Genomic DNA, 21,834 nt, shown 5'->3' on the forward strand with positions numbered 1-21,834 from the left:
CAACTGAACGCACGACATGCACACAGCTCGTTCCTTGTGCTCTATCGCTTATTATCTACGACATTATGCTGATATGCAATCACCGTGTATCTGTCGTGCATGAATAATTGAGAGTCCAGTTGTCTCCCTTGAAAACTTACGAAATACCAAGTTTATACTTTAGAAATCTTAAAAATATAAGGCAGCATTCCTGCTAGTTGAGCGTTATTCATTCATAAGGCCAGTCTAAATTACATCCGATTTGATTGCAGCAAAACTTTAATCTTTCCAGAGTATTGCTTGATGTTTTCCGCTGATATGCTGTCACTGAATAGTTTTATGTTCAATCTTTCAATTTAAACCTTGTGATATATTTTAATCAGAACTTTAACAGAGGAAACGGTAATAATATATTAGTAATCACACTGGAATCAGAACGGCTCTAAATTCTATTACAAAAATGAGATTCACACTAAATTTTGCGTCTAATTTGAACGAAATTTTTTGTGAGTGTAGAATTCCTTCAATTGTTTTCGTGTAAAACTTGTTAAAGAAATAAAAGATTTGTGATAGGCAAATTAAAAAAACGGGATACTATAGAAACATTGAACAAATGCTACAAGTCTAAAGCTCATTCTGTTTCACCAGTTACAAACCAAATTGCGACAAGTTATTTTATTCTTAGAAAATATGTACTTTAATGCGTATATGTGGTATAAATATTCAAACAAACGACACAGGACATGATCGACTTGACGAGAAGTGGATAAGAAGTTTCTGAACATCGCAATACTTTCATAAATCATTGAATTTAAATTTAGTCACCGTTAGGCCTTACCGGTCGCGACGTAAATAAACCACTTTCAATAGGTTTTGCCTCTTATTAAACAGAACACGTGTTTTAGTAGTCTTCTACCGCAGCCTGGAATCAACAGCCATGCCTTTTGCCCAGAACTGAGTCCGCATTTTGGTACTCTTCGCAGCGCCCGATTTCTTCACGAGTTGAGATGTTAGAACTTGTAGGTAGGCTACTTCTACTATTAGTACTATAATAATAGTTGAGTTATTACTAGTAAGCAAATACTAGGCACAATCTCCTAAACTTTATCTACCCTGACTCCTTCACCAGCAGCTCACGGGAGGAGTTATATAGTTCATCAATGCAGGAGCCACTAGTCGCTGACCCATTTAGGAGATTTTGATGAAACGCCTTCCTATGTATTTCGCCTAAAGATATAAAAAATAAAGATGTTCCCAAAGCAATTATCAAGGATGAATTCGTTCAGTATATGATGATGTCGTTATGACTAATTTTGAAAGCATTGGTTATGCTTGTGATTCATTTCGCTACCAGGTGATACGAAAAGTATGGAGGCTTAACTTGATCTAGTAAAGCATGAATGTACGGTTTATTCGACGAAGAATGCCCTCGATTTTTAGGGTGTAAGGTTTAGCAAAAACACCAGAACAATTGGAACAGGAAGACCGCGCCCACCTAAAGCAGCGAGCCCCACTGTTTATAATCGCCCGGCATCTATAATGGACAAAAATTATTACTCTGCTGATATTTAACCCCACAAATTTATCCAATCCAACGTAACCCTTCTTATTTCTCGACGTCCAGCAGCAAGACTTGCACTTATGTACTTCGTACCCAGAGGTCCTGCCCGGCACACACGACATTTTCTGAAGAGTTTTGCATTAGTGCACATTCAGCAAATTGATTCTCATTTTTACGTAAAAATTATGCGCGCTAGTTGGTGTAAAATTTTTAGTTGTGAACATAAAAGTAATTACTAAATCTTTGTAATATGAATGGAATTTCATTTGTTAATTTATAACATATTATCGTTAAACTAAAATAAAATGTCTAAAAAAAATTTTTAAAGACCACGTTTTTCATGTGGACTCAAAAGTAGAAAATAATTTTTCGGCAGCTACTGATCTCTGTTTGCTTTCATTCTCTTGGTCTTTTGTACTTCAGTTAAAATATTTTGCAACATCTAAAACGAAAAACGTGGGGCGCATATAATTGTTTGGTGATTACTTGATATGATGAATATGATGGTTCATTGAACATTTGATAAGTGTATTGCTGATATAATTAGAAATAGTGGTTGAATTCAAAATTGAAATTAAGGCATGCCTAAATGAAGATGCGCCCCACGTTTTTCGTTTTAGATGTAAAATATTTTAACTGAAATACAAAAGACCAAGAGAATGAAAGCAAACAGAGATCAGTAGCTGCCGAAAAATTATTTTCTACTTTTGAGTCCACGTGAAAAACGTGGTATTTAAAAATTTTTTTTAGACATTTTATTTTCTACTTTTTAGTTTTTTAAGTATTTTATTTTCTCATTTTTAGTCCGTTGCTACACACGAAACACGTTGTTGCGAGCCAATTTACTTGACTTGATGTACGTATCGATGATACGAAGCGTATCATCGATATACGCAGTCTAAACACGAATATCCTCTCGAGGATGACGTGCATTAAAGGTTCCAACCCCTGCTTGTGAGTTCCTTTAGAGTTTATACGCCTGGAAACGTGCAACAAATTATTGATTATTGTATTGTTATCGGGAGCTGAGCTTGCCTAAAAGTTTTAGAGCGCTAGCTAATGGGAAATTTTTAAGTTGGTGAAATATCGATTGCAAGATTTGATCATCACAGACACGAAAGCGAGCTAAGAAAAACGTGGTAATAGATCGATGATGGGAGTAAGAAATTGTAACGCGGAAAATCAGTTCTTCTCTTGATGTTATTAAGCTGAAATAAATGTCAATCGCAAAGCCTGAAGCAAATTAATGGCATGCCTCATAGGTGAAATGAATAAAACGCAGCATCATTTCAGTAATTTTAACTGGAGATCATGTTTCTTCAATGACACATTTCAATGGCTGTAAAGATTTTAATGCTTCCATGGCTATTATTTACTTACGAGATGTTATACGATACTCCCGTTCACATTTAATCTCAGATAACACTTGGCGTCTAATTTCACTCAGAGAATTACAATTTTGCACAAACAATTTTCAGAGATTGATACATCCACGTTGTGGCTCATGTTTGATAGTGGCATGCAACCAAGCTAACTAAATAACGGAGACAACATTTAATTGGGATTCTGATTTATGAAGTCGTTTAATTATAAAAATGTTGTAGTGTTAACTAACACTGAACTGCTTCAAAATTTAGTGGGTAAAAGTTTTCCTCATGTCGTAGATTAAATGTTCGTCACGTATTTTAGATACCAGGAAATAACGACCAAGTACATGCATTCTCTAATAAATATATACACAATTTCTTATGTTATTGTCATGGTCTATAGTAACACGCTCTCATCTTTCTTGTGCATTATTCCCATCTTCATCATGCATATGCTTATACTCTTTCCGTAAGTAAAAGTTGTGTAGAAAAAAACAACACATAAAGGCAGACTCCTAGACATGGGCTTTGGTAAAATCCTCCTTATTATAAGTTCCTTTATTCACAAGGACTTCCGTGGTTGGTCACTTGTTCATTTCCATCTGTTGTAGCGCCCGAAGACAAGGTAAATGCTAATTGGCTCATCGAGAATTAGAAAATCATGAAAGGAAATTATAATTTAACCTTTTGTCCAGTGACTCTAGTAACAAAGATTGGGCACTGGCAGGCGAATAGCGATTGCGACGGTATATGCATCAATAAACTTAAGGTTAAATGATTTCTCGCTAAATATCAATGCAGTGAGCTATAGCACAAAGGCTCACGAGTTTCAACGTTGATCGAACTGGTAATGTTGCAACCAACAAAAGGATTAGATTGGTTAATTTATTTCTAATTGATTACTTTAATTCTAATGTGAGTAATCTATAAGTTTCTGAATAGTTCTATCTCTCGGTGTCTTCGTATTGAGTGAATGAGAGACATTACATGCTCCGAATTGAGACACTGAAGAAACTGTAAGGCTCATTACAAGACTGTGTCCTCTGCGCCTGCACCAGAAAGGTCTTGTACGTGAGCAGGTAAAACGTTCCTAGATACATTAGAAGTATTCTGAACGATAACGCTGGCGAAATTGACAGAACTTCCAGCACTGCTGCGGTCATTTTTATCACCAAGGCAGAACTTATTCACGAGATCATTCCATACCTTCCACTTGCAATCGAAAGCTAAAAATATTGAAGTGCCTTGCAGTCCGTTCATGATTATGAATATATGCTCGGCCATTGAGGATTTCATGGCTATGGCGACGAAGCTCACAAGCCAAGTCATGCCCATTATCAAGGCTAATTTACAATAGAGCAAAAGACGGATTTTTAGCTCTCGGCGGGAAGCCATTCCCTTTTGCATCTTGTCTTTGAACTTGTCTAACGCGATTTGAGAATCACATTTCAAAAGTTCCAGTACTGATTGCTTGAATTCGAAGTTTGGATGTTGACTTTTATCGGGAGGCTCCAGCGGTGGGATTATAAGCTTCTGAGGGTATGTCCGTGTTACTTTAGATTTCACATCCTTACCTTGAGGTTTTTGTATTGTAGATGCAGCTGCTAAACCCGCCCTGTGTTGCCGATAAATATTGCTCACTGAAATTATGTATAAGACCATGTTGACGATCATAATGATCGTCGAAGGGAGCACATAAAAGACGAAGAAGCCCCACTTATTATTAAACCAGCAATGTAGAGTTCCAAACTCTGGTCTCAAGTAGTAGTGTCTGGGCGTGAGCAAATCCACAGCGATAGCAGTGCTCGCAAAGATCAGCGGCATGATCCATGCATACAAAGAATACTTGATGAAAAGTCTGTGCGACTTCACAGTAAACAGCGTTGCCCGGAATGTGCAGCAAATGTCAATGCTTAGAACGTTCATCCAAAAACACACACTAATTAGTGAATAATACAAAAATACAGATGAGGCATAGCAAAGGACTCTGTTATCATTTAAGGGAAATACTGCAGCAAGTAGAATGTATGAAACAAAAAGGGCAATGCTTAAAGAGCATAGATTTTTACTTGGAGTGTTTCGGCGCTTAGGTAAAGCAATAAATATGAAGATGTGTAAAATTAACCCCAATGAGGACAAGGAAACGAAGCAGCGGAAGGAGATTTTCATGGAAGTGGTCCAACGGTCCGAGAATCGGCATACTCTCACGTACCCGTCGTCGGCCACTTCGTACTCGCCATAGCGATACTCTTCATTAGTTTCGTTGACGTAGAGGCGGTTGTTGAGGAGTATCGTCACGTTGTTGATACTGTATGTGATGGCGAGGCAGTAGAAACTGATGTGAGAAGGAGCGTGCTTAGGTAACTTTATTCTGATAACTTCTACGTCGCAACTGTTGTTCACTTGAGCAGGATTGCACTGAACGGTGGAACAGAAACTTTGATCATCACTCACGTTTTCGGTGTTAGAACAATCTCCTTGCTCCATCTCAAAACCTACTAGCCTATGCCACCCATAATACGGCGATACTGAACGCGCCACGTTTGCAGTAAAAGGACACGTAATGTCACTTAGCTGAACGCCGTTACATATCGCGCAATCCCGGTTCTTGAATTTGGTGCCATTGGCGTCCATCACAATACCGAGATATTTTGGACACTCGATTGAATTTTTACAAACATTGATGACATTTCTGACGCAAGACCTGCCAATCTTTTCTTTCGGTCTTGCCACAAGCGCGCAAGTTACATTAACGTTATTTGAGGGAACCCATTCAAGTATGTCAGAAGTATTAACGACTCCAGTCCACATTCTGCGACCTTTTAAATACGTCATTGTAGACAAATTCTGCCGGTTTCTCAGTGGGTACGAGCAGACAACCGTTGCGAAGCGACTAGAGTACACGTTTTCGTTATGGCAGCGAGCACAAAAGGCGTTGCGGTAGACCAAGTTGTGGGCAGATGCTGACGCCACTGGGATGTCCATGACGGGGCTGTACTGCTCCGGCGCCACGTTCAGCTCACACCTCATCGCGTCCTCCAGGTAAGATTCAGCGGGACAAGAGTCCACGGCGTACACGCCCTGTAGGTTATTTCTTATTTTTAGATGGTTTTAAATTGTTATATATTATATGTATACTAAAATATCATATTATTTAAATTAGTAATTTATTAAATTTCAAGGTTAATAAATTACGTTTTACCAACACTCTTCAGGTTGAATTAATATGGAAGTAATACAAATCGATTACTTAAAAAACAAATTGCTTCAACAAATGCCAAAATTAGTGTTACTGAACAAATGTTACAAGAATTCTATAAATAGACGTTTTTAGGTGCGTTATGTTTTTTACTTATTCGAAGTTCAGAACTCGAGTATTGTTTTTTGGGAATGAGCCCAAACCTTCTCGCTCTTTCGGAAATTCTACTCTCACCAGCGGAACCAACTTCCGCAAATACGAATCATTCAACCTCATCAATCGTATACGCATTTGCATGGAAACGTATACAACATACATACATGCATATAATATTTTCTATACAATATACTATAAACATATATTTTCTCCGACTCATATATGCATCAATAAACCTCATAGGGCAGCGTGGCCCCCGTCGACTCCAGGCACAACCAAGTGTCCGGGGGCGGAGGGAGCCCCAGCTCCGTCTCCCGGTCCTCCGCGTCGGGATGGCGTAGCGCGCCTCGGTCCCTGAACTTTGAGTCTTCGCAACAGTCTCCGTAGTAGGAACATAGAGGGTCACACTTGCACGCAACGCTGTGAACAATAAGTTAGGTACCATCATCAACACACTTGTGATCATTAGTTTACTATAAGGCTGCTGGGATAAAATTGACTAGAAAATAATGTTATCTTGAATTGATGTATCGCTCTGAGAGGAACACAAATGCAACGTTGATGTATCGTTCAGTTCAGTTGTCAAATATGTATCGTAGGATGGTGAAATGCGAGGATAACCGCACCTAATGCCATGTATGATTGATCATGACCCCTACGCTCACAGAGAAAAATGTGAGTCCAGTGCTTGACCGATCATTAATGCACGTGTGTGATACTACCAGATAACACATACAGTGTATATAATACCGTTACTGATTGAATAGAGACCAATTTCATCGTTTTAGGAATTAATTGAATTGCTAAATTTCATGCTCGTTTGTGAAGGTGAGAGCTGGACCCACTGATGTGAGTCGTCAGAACTAAACCATTAATCGAACTGTACAGATGAGGCAGTTACTGAGGATATTTCTTCGAACGTCTAAAACTGCAGCAGAATAAGCATTATTTGAAAGAACCGAACTGTCTGTCATATAATACAAAAATCACGGCAATTTTACTAAGCAATCAATGCATAAAGTTTCCAAATGCGAGTCAACTTAAATGGGATTTTTAATACGCAGTCTTTCCGCAGACTTGATTGCCATCTCGTGAAGCAATACCCGAGTGTACGACCATTGGACTTTGTTGCCATTTTAATTCTTTTAGTCAACCTTTTCTTTCACTCTCATGCAAAATATAATGTTTTATTCCGTCGACTTGTACTTCATGCATTTGAATTAATTTTGCACAATCTACACTTTCAAATTCGTGTCGCAGTTTTTATTTTTTATTAGTTCACAGGGTTGAATAATTTTTTCGTGTATGGGATGGAAATCCATGATGGAAATTTCCAAAAAATACCATACCAACGTTTTTTAAGTAATAAGAGATTGTAATGATTTCTTATTCTGAATCTTAAGCTTGCTTCACATGCATGTAAGCGACGGCAGAACCTGATCGCCTCTGGTATCCACGCAACAAACTACAGAAAGTTAATTTGATCGAATAAATTGATGCGCGTTTGCTATTCAATAGGACGTTAAGAGAGAGTGGAGATGGGAGGTTGAGTCAGTGAACAATTAATCCGCAGCTATAGTCGGCATGCTTCCAATTGGCTTTCGTTAATAATGGAAATCGATTGACGTAATTTTTCGAGTTCACGCTGAATTTAATTGTTAAAGGTTGAATTTAATATGAATTAGCAATAAAAATTATTAAACAAGCACTTAAATGCATGAAACCTCACCTTTCAGACGTGGTCGCTGGCGACCTGGCCTCACAGGAGTTAAGAGGGCAAAAAAGAGAAGAAGAAATTGTCTTCGGGAGAGCTTCCTCCGGGGCCGCCGACCTAACGTCTCTCCAGCGCACATCCAGAGTGCTGATTGAGGAGCCCTCGCTGTCTTCCAGCTGCCACTGTCTTCCGTCCTGCAAGTCATGCTTCTCGCCGGTAACTAGATTCCAGGTCCTGCCGAACGGCGACTCCTGCTCCAGCTTCCATGCAGGAACGTCCTGCGGCTTTTGCTTAACATCGTACAGCAGCCGGTGCAGAAATGCTGTCGTGTGCGTGGCGGAGTTGATATCCTTTTGTGATAATGAGCTTAGGTGAATGCGGCAGAATATGAAAACAAAGAACAGGTAGCATTTTTCATGAACCATTATTGTGGGACCGGGTGTAATTTCGCGGATATTACATAAATACGAACCAATTGTTGGAAGCCATCATGTTTCATTCTTTTCTGAATGAGCTGTCTTGATGATTGACAAGTGGGGTTTCTTGGAGCAATAACAAGTTCATAATCAAGTTAAGAATCAATTCTCACCAGCATTTTTACATCATTTTATGAATTCCTGGAACATAGAAAAATTATCTTATTTGCAAATGAACAATTCTGACATATGAAAAATCCTCAAGAAAATTCATAGTCGGAGAAGACAATCGAGTTCAACATACTTCCAAACTCTCGCGCTGAAGTGTTCTCTTATTGCTTAAACTGGGAAATTTTCCAATATAAAACTCACTGCAATGCATTTTTGCCGCACAATCTTGGATAGACAAACAAGTTTTTGACGGGTGCATGTCAGCACCGGAACCACATAGTAACTTGCACACGAGCCTACGAGGTCAGTATATTTATGGTTGAACTAAAACAAGGTGACCTTCTCGACCTTGCAGATACCGTGTATTGAAATGTAAATGTAAACTTCATTCAAAAAGTGTCCCCTTTGAAGTACCTTTATAACTCATCTCCTCGAAACCTCTGTACAAATGTTCACAATTTGTCAACTAGCTTTGTTTAACACATTGCCGGTGTCAAATGCAATTATTTCGTGCGATTCATCAAATAAGTGGATCAAACAAGCGTGCCCAAATAAATGGAAAGGAAAGCGACCAACCGAGTGCATGGACTGACTTCTTATGGTTTCTAACGAGCTCTGTTTTCTAGAGATCGCTCGCTAACTACCTGATATCACCGTAGTTCACTTTCCAAGGAAAAATGAGAGAAAATAATTTATTAGAAATAAATTCTGCTATTGGATGCATCAGTGGAACTTTCGAGAATTTCATAGATTCCAAGCAAATGATTTCGATGCGGAAAAAATAGGTGTGGCCCAATACGTTGACCTAAGCTTCTCCTTCTGTAAAAAATTATGACGCGTGAATAGAACGTCAACTCAGGGGATGCATGTGAATACATACCATGTCATCATTTATAAATGATACATGTCTGATGATACAGCAGCTCCGGAAACTATTAACAAAATTATAATTCATGTACGTGGCGTCCGTACCCTTCCGTTTTTCATGTCCTAAGTAAATTTGTTCAATTTATGATAAGCTGCCAGGTGCGCCGTAATCGCTGATAATGATGTCTCGTGAGACCCTCGTAAGTCTCGTGATGGACACTAAATCTCAGCCTCTGGCTCCTGCTCCAGCCCATGCTGCTCTTCTTGCATCCCTACTTGCGAAAACCATCAATCAGATTAATTCATTTTCCTACCTCTTAAATCATTGATGGAATTACGAGAAAACAATACTGCCATCAGTTTCCGCTCATAAATCACCGATTCATAAATCATGTAGGTTTAAGCCCATGTTCGTTGAGATTTAGGCCATAGAATATTATTTACGTCAATATATTTCTGTAATCTTCATTAGCCCTAACGTAAACTCGTCCGCAACTCAAATTATGATGCCGCTCGCGCCCTGCTCAGGCTCCGACTGGCTCAGCTCTCTAGGAACTTGCTCATAAATGCCATAATTATCTATGAATCTATTTCTTTGAGGAAAAAATGCCTTAACGTATGTGATAATATCTACACGTAGTATTTATCTTTAGCTTGTTCATTGGTTATACATACCGCTACGCTACATATACATTTTATTATCATGCGTGCCGTCGAATGCTAGGGGACGCTCACTTTTCAATGTAAAAAGACAGAGTTCATTGCTATAAGTATATAATGAAGTCTTTTATGCTGAAAAAATACAAGCAGAGTTAGTGAAATGAGTAAAATTTCGTACGTACACCGGAGCCACGAGTTACGGACGTCCTGCCTTATGATCAAACCAACTTGCTAACCGTCAGATTTGAAAAAATTAGATCAGTACTCACTGCAGTGACAGTGAGCGTATTTTCTCGTCCGTCCGTGAAGTCACGGACAGACGGACGGAAGGACATGACGAGCACAATAGCGCCTTTTTTCCATAAATGAGAAAATGCGCTTTGTCGTGCGACTGTGGTTTGATGTATGACCTGAGCACTGCAAAAACGTAGTGAATTCGCATAAAAATCTATAGATGATGAGAGAAGAAACATCAAGACACGCTCCCTGCATGCACGCGGGTTGCCGACTTAGCGAAGTACAGTATAATCGTGAAAGGAATGACTTTTATTGAAACCCGACAGTCGACACAGATCGAAGTCCTTTCTACTAATACCAATGGTATAATAAATAGGTTTGCTTTACGAAAGGATCATTTTACGACCCCTGGTCCTGCCCGAAATAAGATCATAGGGCAGGGTTTCATTTTATTTTTATACGATCTTCCTCTGGCAAGTCGTTTTGAAGTATGCAGTCTCGGCCTGTCAACTTTTATAATAAACACGTAATTCACGTCATTATCCAAACTTAGTCAAAAGCGAGCAGGAGCAAAGTAACTTATCCATTATCCAGCATTGCATGGCGATGAATGTGAATGTGCAGACGTCATATACCAGGCGTAGCCAACGCGGACTTTGTCAGTGGACTTGTGAGTCTCAGATATTACTTCTTATGACTATTTAACTCGCGGTAAGCGATACTACAAATATGCGTGGACGAGAACTGATTTCATATCTTTTGCATACGGTACGTACTGCCAAGAAGTGAAACGAAGCCAAAGACCGAACATTAAGACGGAGATATAACTTAGCCTCTAAAAATTCAAGATTATTCACACATTTCATGCTACGGGAAGATAAGGGAAGCAGCTCTGCACGCAAAAAATTTCGTATTGGAAATAAACTTTAATGGTTGAAGGGAACGTGGTTTCATGAAAACGATTAAAATCATATAAGGATAATAATCGCAAACAAATAATTTTCTAAAAATAAATGAGAATTATGTAGATAGAAGCTCATTTCCTACTTACACTGTCACTAAAACGGTAGAATTTTACAAATTCTGCAAACTTGACTGTATACAAGTACGTGGATCATGGATTGGCCTATAGTCAATTGTTTTTGCACATCAATCCTCATTAAAATCACCGAACACCTACGTACTGGTTTTGATTCCAATTTTGCCACAAACTTATCCACTCGAAATATTAATAAATTGAAAATTTTTTTGTTATTTGTTGTGATAAGTTTAGTATTTGCCAAAGGTTGTAAAACATATAGAAGATTGTTGTTTGAAAACTTCTGACATAAATGAATTTAATAGATACTTCTTGCGCAATTTTTTCTCAAAATTTTGAAAGTTCGGCAACATTTCTTTCACGATTTGAAACAATACGAGGCAAGGTTTCTGCGGACAGTAAATAAGACACTTAATTAAGTTCACAAGGTCCTGTAACTGCACCATTGCTGTTGCACCAACTGACCACCGTTAGCATTGGAACACCTTCAGCTGTTCCTGATTGCATCATTCAAATACGCAATGTCCTCGTGCCGAGACCTTCATAGAGAAGAGCAAAGAAAACTATTGAAAAGAACATGAGGCTTGATCAAAGATTCTTTTGGTAACGATCTTGATCTTCAAGATATCTAGTCAGCATCAAGCGAAAAAATTTCAGTGCATCGAGCCTCTCAAGATATAATTTATTTATTTTCCTTTTCACTAGACACGAAAGTGAGAAGTTCATCTAGTTATATAAAATAAATGCTTCGAGTAGAAATTTTCGGTCCCAACCGAATTCGTTGGTTTGGCAATAATTTCTCGTCTTTGCAATTAAGTTGTCTGTGGTCATCTGTAGGTATAATTACGGAGTCGTGCAAAAAATATCTCATGCACCAGCCCAAAGCATTCAGTAAAGCAAAGTGATTTTAAATGCAGTGCGTTGCCCTATTTTCGTTATAATGATAAACTCGTTCGTGCAAAACTACTCTTCTTTATCCGTATTTCAAGTATTCAAGTATTTCAAGTATTCGCACCATATAACATGAAACCATTTTAATCGTATAAATATAAGTAAAGAGCACCGTTATATCTTGCATTTCTCTCCTATTTATCATTGTTTTATAATTTGTTGAGCTACTTCCTATCAACAGATTGATGTATTAGGTTGATTTTACAACCGAGCTGCTTCGAGAATTCGTTTTGCCGCGATGGCGTCGAGAGATATATAGAATTTAACAGAAAAAATTTTAATTAAAAGAGTTTAACATCTACTCAATTACCATCAATCACATGATTCTCGATCAAGAATGTCCAGTCTGAAAAATGGTATGTGTCCATGCATGCATGACGGTATCGCATGCATGCATGCACGCATGATGCACAGCACAAAAGTTATGGCATATAAGATGAATGAAATGAAATGAAATGAAAGAGAATGAAAAATTGTATCTCTATGTTAACTTAAGTAACGAAAACCAAGAATTTCGGTGCGTTACATCGCTTCAACAAAATCCCATGTTATAGCATATAGATTTACACAACATAAGAACTGTTTCTGGATAATTATGATCTGGAAATAGATTATGTTTTGACTATGACACAGAATCTATGACTAAAAAAAGCCCTCAATGTTTCTGCATAAATATTTTGTTCCTATAATGTCATTTGATGTCAAATCTATAAATTAGCATTTTTTGGCCCAGAGATATTATACCCGTAAAGCATATATCATAAGTTTCTAATCAGAATTCCTTAACATTAATTACTCTCATGTCCTGTTAGTTAACTGGGAACTCTTCAGACACGGTACAGGAAGAATAAGGACAACGCCGCCTGGAATTTAGCGAGTCATCTCGGCAAATGAATGGCTCCCAAACTACACAAGACCTTCAGCAAAATCATCAAAGGAAACGTTAACTTTTATTCAATCTTCGTGGGTCCTACAACGCGAAGGCAATCTGCGGTCATTTGCCTTAAAAATGTCACTAATGGAGGCTGATGTCACAAGTTTCGTCTTTTTTTGTACCCGGAAATTCCCGTTCACAAGCTTCGTGCGTACAGTCACTGTTCTTTTCCTAGCTTGTGGCCTACTCCCAGTAAGGAGGGCAACTTTTTCTTTGTTACTTGAGGTGCACGCGGGCCCTAGGAATGAAAGATATAACAAATTGGCGTTTATTTTCGAACGTTAGAGCTCGAGCCCTAAAATTGTCCTGTTCATTCAATAAAGCTACGTGGTTTTACTCGGCTATAAATGTAAATTCAAATACAGTTTTAGAATTTACGCTCGTTTACGTTTTTTCACGTGTCTTAGTGACCGCCAGATTTCGGAGAATTGACTGACCGAAGTGACCTCTAATGTCAAAGCAACATGGAATTCCCAACCTCGATTTTTTCTTCGGCTCCTGCCATGTCGAAAGCTTTGTCGTGTTGCGAGCTGCATTGACGTTATTTCATCACGTCTAGCACGGCAAACGTAGAACGCTGCTTATATTTACTCTCGACCAATATTAGCTCAGACCCGCTAATATTCTTGGCGTCGTGGCCTCGGGTCGCGATAGCCTCGGAGATAAGGTCATGTACTCGGAACGTTGGATGGCCTCGCTTGCTGGGTTTTCTTCCATGGAAAGTACTCGTAGCTAAAACAATATATTTTCTTCCGACAATTTAGGTATCGCAAATTATCGAAGCATCAGAAATGCTCTGAAATTATTGACTTTCTACTTTAATGTTTACCAATTCGAGAGGTGAAGGAATTAACTGTGATTCATAATGATAGCCTCCTAAGGCGATCTTTGTTCTTGCCGTAATAAAATCATTCTGGAACCCTTTAATTGATTGTTTGGGCAACATATTATCTAGTCAAAGGTAAATAATAAAAGAAATAAATACTTTAATTCACACTAAAAGATGATGCGAAATTCATTTATTTCTGCTTATTTGGTTATACAAAAATTTAGTTTCTTAGCTATATATGAGTATGCAACGATTGTGTTAAGCCCCATCTTTCCCCAACTGTATGGAACATCTGAATCACTTAAAAATGTATGATAACTGTATTATAAATACGTACGTTTACAGACGTGATTGAACATAGAGATAAAATAAAAACATTTGAATAATTTTATAATTTTATGTTTTTTTTGTAATAATGTATTTTGTGTAATTAAAAATTCAAATACCAGGCGTTGTATCCGAAACTCGTAAACTAAAAACAGTTATCATCTTCCCAAACGAGGAAATAATGAGAACCTCGAGTTCTTGCACTCTCACAGCACTCTTTCACGCTTATGAGAGCGTCTCCAGGAATTTTCTGCTTTAATATAACAATCACTAATTTCCAAACCACACAAGCTAATTGAATAACCATTCTGTCAGTAGAAATTTATAATATTATATTTCACTTCAAACTAGCTTCATTAAACCACCCCTTAAATTTGCAGCTTTTATACCCACAAAAAATAATAGATCTTCAAAAGAACTTGGAGCGAATCAGAGTTGTGGCTTGGCCGCGCGGTGGCCTGAACTTGAGTGTCCTATTCTCTGCCTGACTGCTCTGCCCCTTCGTGCCTGAAATTTCGGCCTGAAAGCCCTTTAATAGAACCAAGATTTTTTAATTGCTTAATAAAATTTTTGAAAGAGTGCCGCTGAAAAAAAGAAATACATGACCATTTGAGTCACTGGTTTTGAAAAGAGTGTGACTTTTCCTGGGAATGGTCTCGAGGTATTTTTAGCCCTGGCTGTCGTCAAGTCGATCAACCAATCCTCGGATTTCCCAACTAAAAAGAGAAGAATTAAGAGTGCGTGAAGATAAACCGCAATGAGGTTCCTGCTAACTCATTTTGTTTGGGGAGAGTGAAGCTAATTTTTTTTTTTGTCTGTGATCGTCGAATTGGGGTTAATGGGAAGCAACCATGCAGCTTAATTAAAAACTGCATATTCGGCGTTTATCAATGTTGGCTAAATAATGAATTACACGATATTATGTTGAACATATCCTCACCAAAAGCGAGGTAAATTATGAGGAAAAAATTTGGTGAATAAACATGGCCATCCCAACGCCTCATCAGAAAGACGCACCAGCCAAGGCGAATTCCACGTTGCATGTTTATAATTGTGTATTTATATTGCTTCGTAGTTTGTTTACAATTGAATATTTCTGCTTTGAATAAAAAACACGGACGAAATCATTGCTCAGTCATTCCAGGACAACTTTTGATCTGATGCAGCAATGATATTTTTCGAAGTTGCGTTTTCCAACTCTATCTACTGGTCCATTATCCGTTATATTTCCTACAGCAAAAAGTCTTAGGACAGGATAAATATTGCGTACGTATACAAAATTTTAGAGCAGAGACGCACCGATTATTTTTATGAGGGAATTGCAAGGGTTAGACCTGCAGTTTTCATTTCACAATTGAGTTCTTCGAAATCATCATGTGAAGTATTTCGTTTCTCGGCAGATTTCGCACACATTGTCTTAGTTTTTCCAACGACAAATATACACAAAATAATCTAAAGAACGGTAAAAAAATCCTTCAGGAAATGAGCTGCGGCCTAAACGGCACCCTCGCCTGCCTCGATCACCCTTCGCACTAGTGCTCTTGCTGCTGCTCCTGATAGTCCCTATATAGTTGTCTCCTTATAATATTGCTATAGCGTGTGTAATATCATGCCCAACCTTATATCTTTCGTCTTCTCTTAGGCGATTACTATGTGTATGAAAATAGTAATGGTGATAATAGTACACTATAAGACTTACTTGCATATTTAATGTTATTGTTTCGCAACATCCGTCTCCCATTCACATTGACAGGCGGCATCCGTGTCACGTTATGACAACTTATCGGTTAAGCTTGACCCTTCATGTTGTCTTTATTTCCCGTATACGCCCTATGCCCTCTGGGTTCAGGGTAGGAAATTTGGGTCTTTTTGACGGGAGGAAAATAAGAAAGACAAGACTACAGGAGGGTTAAGAATATGTGCGTCCCACACATGCAACTAGTAAAAGGTGTGTCCTGCACTTACGGCTGCGTGTAAATGTTGTGTCCTTGCAATCGCCTGTAAATGTAGTGCCGACTCCCGCAACTGCGGGCAAATGTAGTGCTGGCACCTTCAATAATGTGCAAATGTCTGGCCCATCAATTGCTTGCAAATACATGCATGAATTTTGTAATTGTGCGCCCGGTACTTTGTTGCGTACTTGTAGCTTCAAAGCGCGATTATTATCTACTCGAGGTATATTCGAAACGCATGTCATCCAGGGTGTTCTTTGATCTCTGTATTCTATAGTACAATATAGTTTCTGTAAGGAAGCCGGTAAAAATGTAGTATGTATTTTCACAATACAATTAATAAAATTTTCAGTAATTTTCATAAATAAAAAAAGTAGGTATGTATTTTCAAAATACAATTATAAAATTTTTCAGTAATTTTCATAAATAATAGCATTACAAATATGTACAAAGGTCATTTACTAATACAGACAAATCTTCAAACACGATAACTAAGAATCTCACCAAAAAATTTTCCTTCTGCTAGCTCAGATGTCGACTCTTCAGTTGACAGAACACTAATGGAATCTGAAGCGAATGTTGCGTTCACAACATTTGCAATTGTCTTTATTGTTGTGGCTGGCAATAGCAATTGCGTTGTGTGACAGAAGTGGGCTCTAATGGAAGAGCCCGAGATGCCTCATTTCGTTTTTTGGGAGGATTTACTGAGGGGAGTATTAAATGAAAGGCCTTAATGAAGAAATTAGATAATTAAATGATATTTACTGGGAGATTAGTCAGAGTATTATAAAGTGAACCGCCTTTATGAGGAAATAAGATTATTAAATGATATTTACTGGGAGGAATACCAAAGAGTTTAAATGAAAGTGAAGTATTTCCACTGTTGCTTATAATCAGAGGAACTCTAAACCAAACGAAACGACGAGAAAAATGAAAAAGATGATGAAAATATAAATATGAAATTTCCATATACATATTTAATTATTATAAACAGGTTTTTCATTTGAGAAATTTATAGATTATTTTACATTCCTTTATTGGCACAATCAAAATTATTTGTATCATATGAAGAGCAGAGGAGCGCGGCATCATAATATTACAATAATTCAACCCACCAAATACGGCGCACTAAAATTTGCAGGAATATTGTGCGACATATCTCTGCTTAAGAGAAGTCAAAAATTTTTCCCTCAAACAACTTTTTAACAAATTTTAACTTCAAAGTTTCCCGTTTAAGCGCCACCGACCTCAGAAATTTTTAAATGCACCGAAATCAAATGAGGAGAGCCCCAGCAATGCTACCTGTCACAGATGACCTGCAATTACGAACGCCAGTGTGGCGACAAACGAACAATACGCGCAAATCTTGCAATAATGGCAGACAAGGCTTCAGGACAGACAAGGCTTCAGGACAGACAAGGCTTCAGGACAGACAAGGCTTCAGGACAGACAAGGCTTCAGGACAGACAAGGCTTCAGGGCGGCGCAGACTTAATTATTGTGCGGCTTTCGCTAAAAATTGTTCAGTGCTTGCCGCCTTTGAAAAGGGAGTCTTCACCGCGACGCATCTTCAACGGCGTAATTGTGAGGTTTGTTGAATATTTGCTTCTAATTAAGATTCGCAACTATGCTGCGCCTGTTTGGACGCCACAGTTGAGCTCGTCGAATTGGACAACTCTACAATCAGCGCAGAACACCGCGCTGCGAGTCGTCACCGGTTGTCACCTCATGTCCGACGTAGATCACCTGCATGCGGAAACGAAACTACTACCCGTCAAACAACACAACGACCTCCTGTCCCGTCAATACCTATTAGCGTGCCATCAACCCCAACACCCGAATCGGAACATCGTCACACAACCGCGACCGCCAAGAAATATCAGGAAAGATGTAACATCATACTTGTACGAAATTGGTCAATACATATAAGTACTCAACGCCGATCACACACAATACAAACAATGCCTGATGAACATACACAGGCGAGCAGTAGCAGACGGAATAGCCGGTTACAAGCCGAACGTTATGCTCGGAGGCTACCCACCACCCATCGCCGCGGAGGAACGTCGGTTACCGCGCGCAACCAGGACCACTTTGGCCCAGCTACGGTCGGGATGGTGCCACCTGCTCAACAGCTATATGAGCCGAATCGACACCAATGTCAACAACGTATGTCCGGATTGTGGAATCGGCCCACACGACGTACAACATTTGTTCAACTGCCCGGCCAAACCGACACAACTTTCGGCACTCGATCTTTGGACGCAGCCAATCGATGTGGCGCGCTTCATCGGCCTCGGGACGGACTAGTGGTTGACGTTGCTACAACAACAACAACAACATTCCAAATTGGTCAAAACTTTTTTCGTTTTGGCCCACGAGCATTTTTTATCTTACATTTTATAAAATTTATTAAGAAAAACACTATTCAAGCGTGCCAATTAAAAAAAAACAATTATTATAAATTATACTCAAAGGTGTTTCACTGCAAACAACTTAGAGCGCCAGTTCGCCATAAAAATTTGTTCTCGTCGAGCGAGCAAATCTCGTCGAGTTGCTATAAAGTATGATGGAGTCTCACCTATTGAGCTGCAACAATGCGATGGTCGCCACAATGTTGCTATTGTATTCCTGTCAAAGCTCCACAGCTCAATTCAAGAAAGAACAACACGACCAGATTTATCCTAAAAGTCCTCCTTTCCATCGCTGTTGGTGGTGATGAAGCGTCAAGAAGAGCAGTGAACTTTTTCTTGATAAATCATCAAGGGAAAGTTCACTGCTCTGTTTTGAATTTTGTGGTGATAACCTTTCTCATGAATAAATGACTTTATTGAAACGAACGTGATAATTGTGGAAAACATTCTTTATTAATCCCTATATGTTTTCACTTTTTCAATTTGTGAATTTAGATCAAAATGTTTTCAAATTGATGAATTAGCTCCTAGGGCATATAAGCAAATATGTTGGTACATTCGCAAGTTTTCGTGATAGTAGTCTTTTCATTTTAGGACAGACTCAAAGGCAACCATAACGAAAACATGAACAAAAAATTATCAGAGTGTGCTTCTAGCAATAACTTCTATTATTTCAACATATGTATGGAAAAGAGTAAACATTATCATTCTGATCCAAGCGAGTAAAATTATTTCACGCATCATAAATCATTATCTTTGAGCCTTCATGTAATAATTCCTGTACATGTAACGTCCGAATCTTGCAAATATACAGACTAAAAGTAATTATATACAATAGAATCTTTGTCCTCTCAAAAAAAGTAGTAAATCGAGTCAGAAGGAATTTTTCATCAGTGTTATTTTTTAGCTTCATAAAGGGCATCAAATTAATTCAATTCTTTTTAACAACAAAAATTTTTCATTAAATTTTGACAGAAGTACTGTTGTTATTTTCGACGTTAATGCTAATAGATTAAAAAGTTCATCTTATTTTACCGACACAATAACGATGAAAAGTTTCGTCGTTCGATATGTGTAGGCAACAGCCACTAAACGTAATCTGGATTTCCCAGGTCACATCTCATACCTCAACGCAATCACTGTCATGATTCTGAAATCGGTTTTCGGTTATGCACATTTCGAGTCCTTGGCATGTCCAACGCAACCTTCATCGTCATTCTATTCTTACGAGCACTTTCATAAGGGCCGTCTTGACGAACGTGTCGACACTCTCCACGTGCCATCTAGTTTTTATGACGAACATGTCGACACTCTCCAAGTGTTACCTAGTTTTTAGACGAGTTATACAAACACGGCTGCGACGCGTGACTAATTTTACAATGGAGTGCATTTTTTTCATAGCGAGGCGAACTGTAAAAGACAAAAGCAGGTTGGACGCATGCGTCAATCTTAATTAAACAGAGAAGCTAATGAATTTCCGAGCTTCGATGTAATTTAATTTTTGCAGATCGTATATATCATAAAAATGAAGTAGAATTATCGCGGCTTATGTTGTGGCAACATCCTAACATTATGAAATGAATGATATTACCGAACGTATGAATGAGAATTGTTAATGACGATGTAAATTTTCCCGTTGACAGTAAATGGAATTGGCAAAGGAGTCTGCACATGTCAAAAACGAAAGTTGACCTCGATTATAAGGGATGATTGACAATAATCTGCATTTAAGAAATGCATGTTCTTTATCAGCATATAACTGTGCGGCAGCAGCATATTCGGACAATTTCTTTAAGTAATACAAAATTCTCTCTAAGAAAGGAGGTGACTCCGTTTTCTCTTAAAAATGTACTATTACACAATTGATAACAAATCTAAAATGAGAGTACATCTGCAACGCCGTATAGACAGCATCATAAGGTCAATCTGAAGAGAACATTTCCAACGCCACACAACCAGCTATGAAGTAAAAATACCAAATGAAGAGAGAGAGAGACGGAAAGTCTACAGCATGCAAATTAAGCTGTTCAACCAACGCTGATGTCGAAAATTCTAAAAAAGAAAATCACTTGGTCTGTGCTGCATGATGCGGCCAAAGCTACACGATGTAAGGCGGGCAAGCTCCTGCAAACATCGTGAGATCGTAAGTCTTCGGGCGAGTAAACATAACTAGTGAGCTGCGAGCAACAAATGCCGAAGAATTGATCACAAATTAGTAGGTATGCCAGAATATCTATCCTCAAATTTTTGTGTATCACATTTTTCTTGTGAACCTAACTGTAGTTAAGTACTCGTACTTGATTTTCAAAACAAAACCAGTATTTAAGTTGTTGTGAATCGACTGTTAAAAACTTTTAATGATTATTTGTAATGCAACGATATTGTTTAAGCAGGCTGAAACAGAAGTACGAATGACGATTTTGGAAATGACACGAAAAATGTGGATGAAATAAGGGAAATCAATAAAAGTTTCACAATTGTAATGAGAAAATTCGGTCCGAACCCACACAGAGCGCCCGTTCACGAATGATGAACGACCATCTAGCTTGCTCTCTGTTGTCGGTCGGATTACAGCAATTTATAAATACTAAATATTTGAAGTCAGAGTGTGAAAGATTTTTCCTGTTCGACTCTAATTAAATTTGTATAAGCTTCTTGGTCGAGTATTTAAATGCGTTTTGGTTGCAAAACTTTCTTCTAATTAAACTACCTCATGAAGCAACTCTAAATCTGTTGTATTATCACATCAGTCCTCGCCTGCGACTCCCAACAGGCGCGAAAACATTACTTTGTTCATACTTCTGCTTGTGGGTTCGGATTAGGTCCGAACCTCGCCTGTGGGGAGTCGCAGGCGAGGACCGATGTGATAATACAACAGATTTAGAGTTGCTTCATGAGGTAGTTTAATTAGAAGAAAGTTTTGCAACCAAAAATTATTTTAATACTCGACCAAGAAGTTTATACAAATTTAATTAGAGTCGAACATTTATTTATAGGGAAAATCTTTCACACTCTAACTTCGAATATTTAGTATTTATAAATTGTTGTAATCCGCCCGACAA

The 21,834-nt window shown here is 38.4% G+C and overlaps 1 protein-coding gene across 1 annotated transcript; it reads right to left on the minus strand.

Moving 5' to 3' along the window:
- Positions 1-2,748: 2,748 nt before the first annotated feature.
- LOC108680175 lies at positions 2,749-8,593 on the minus strand. Its single transcript, XM_018168947.2, has 3 exons — positions 7,992-8,593; positions 6,499-6,682; positions 2,749-5,988 (listed from the first exon to the last, which is right to left on the minus strand). Exons 1-3 carry the CDS (start codon positions 8,399-8,401, stop codon positions 3,934-3,936), a joined length of 2,649 nt encoding a protein of 882 aa, XP_018024436.1. The 5' UTR covers positions 8,402-8,593; the 3' UTR covers positions 2,749-3,933.
- Between the last annotated feature and the right edge of the window lie 13,241 nt (positions 8,594-21,834).

The sequence above is a fragment of the Hyalella azteca genome, unplaced genomic scaffold (assembly GCF_000764305.2).
Source record: "Hyalella azteca isolate HAZT.00-mixed unplaced genomic scaffold, Hazt_2.0.2 contig11259, whole genome shotgun sequence".
Lineage (NCBI taxonomy): Eukaryota > Metazoa > Arthropoda > Malacostraca > Amphipoda > Hyalellidae > Hyalella > Hyalella azteca.

What these genes read in the sequence shown, in the direction of transcription:
- LOC108680175 (XM_018168947.2), bottom strand. Translation starts at nt 8,401, where the DNA reads ATGGTTCATGAAAAATGCTACCTGTTCTTTGTTTTCATATTCTGCCGC. An exon ending in CCAGCGACCACGTCTGAAAG is followed by an intron (nt 6,683 to 7,991) that starts GTGAGGTTTCAT and finishes TATTGTTCACAG; the next exon opens with CGTTGCGTGCAAGTGTGACC. An exon ending in GGGCCACGCTGCCCTATGAG is followed by an intron (nt 5,989 to 6,498) that starts GTTTATTGATGC and finishes AATAACCTACAG; the next exon opens with GGCGTGTACGCCGTGGACTC.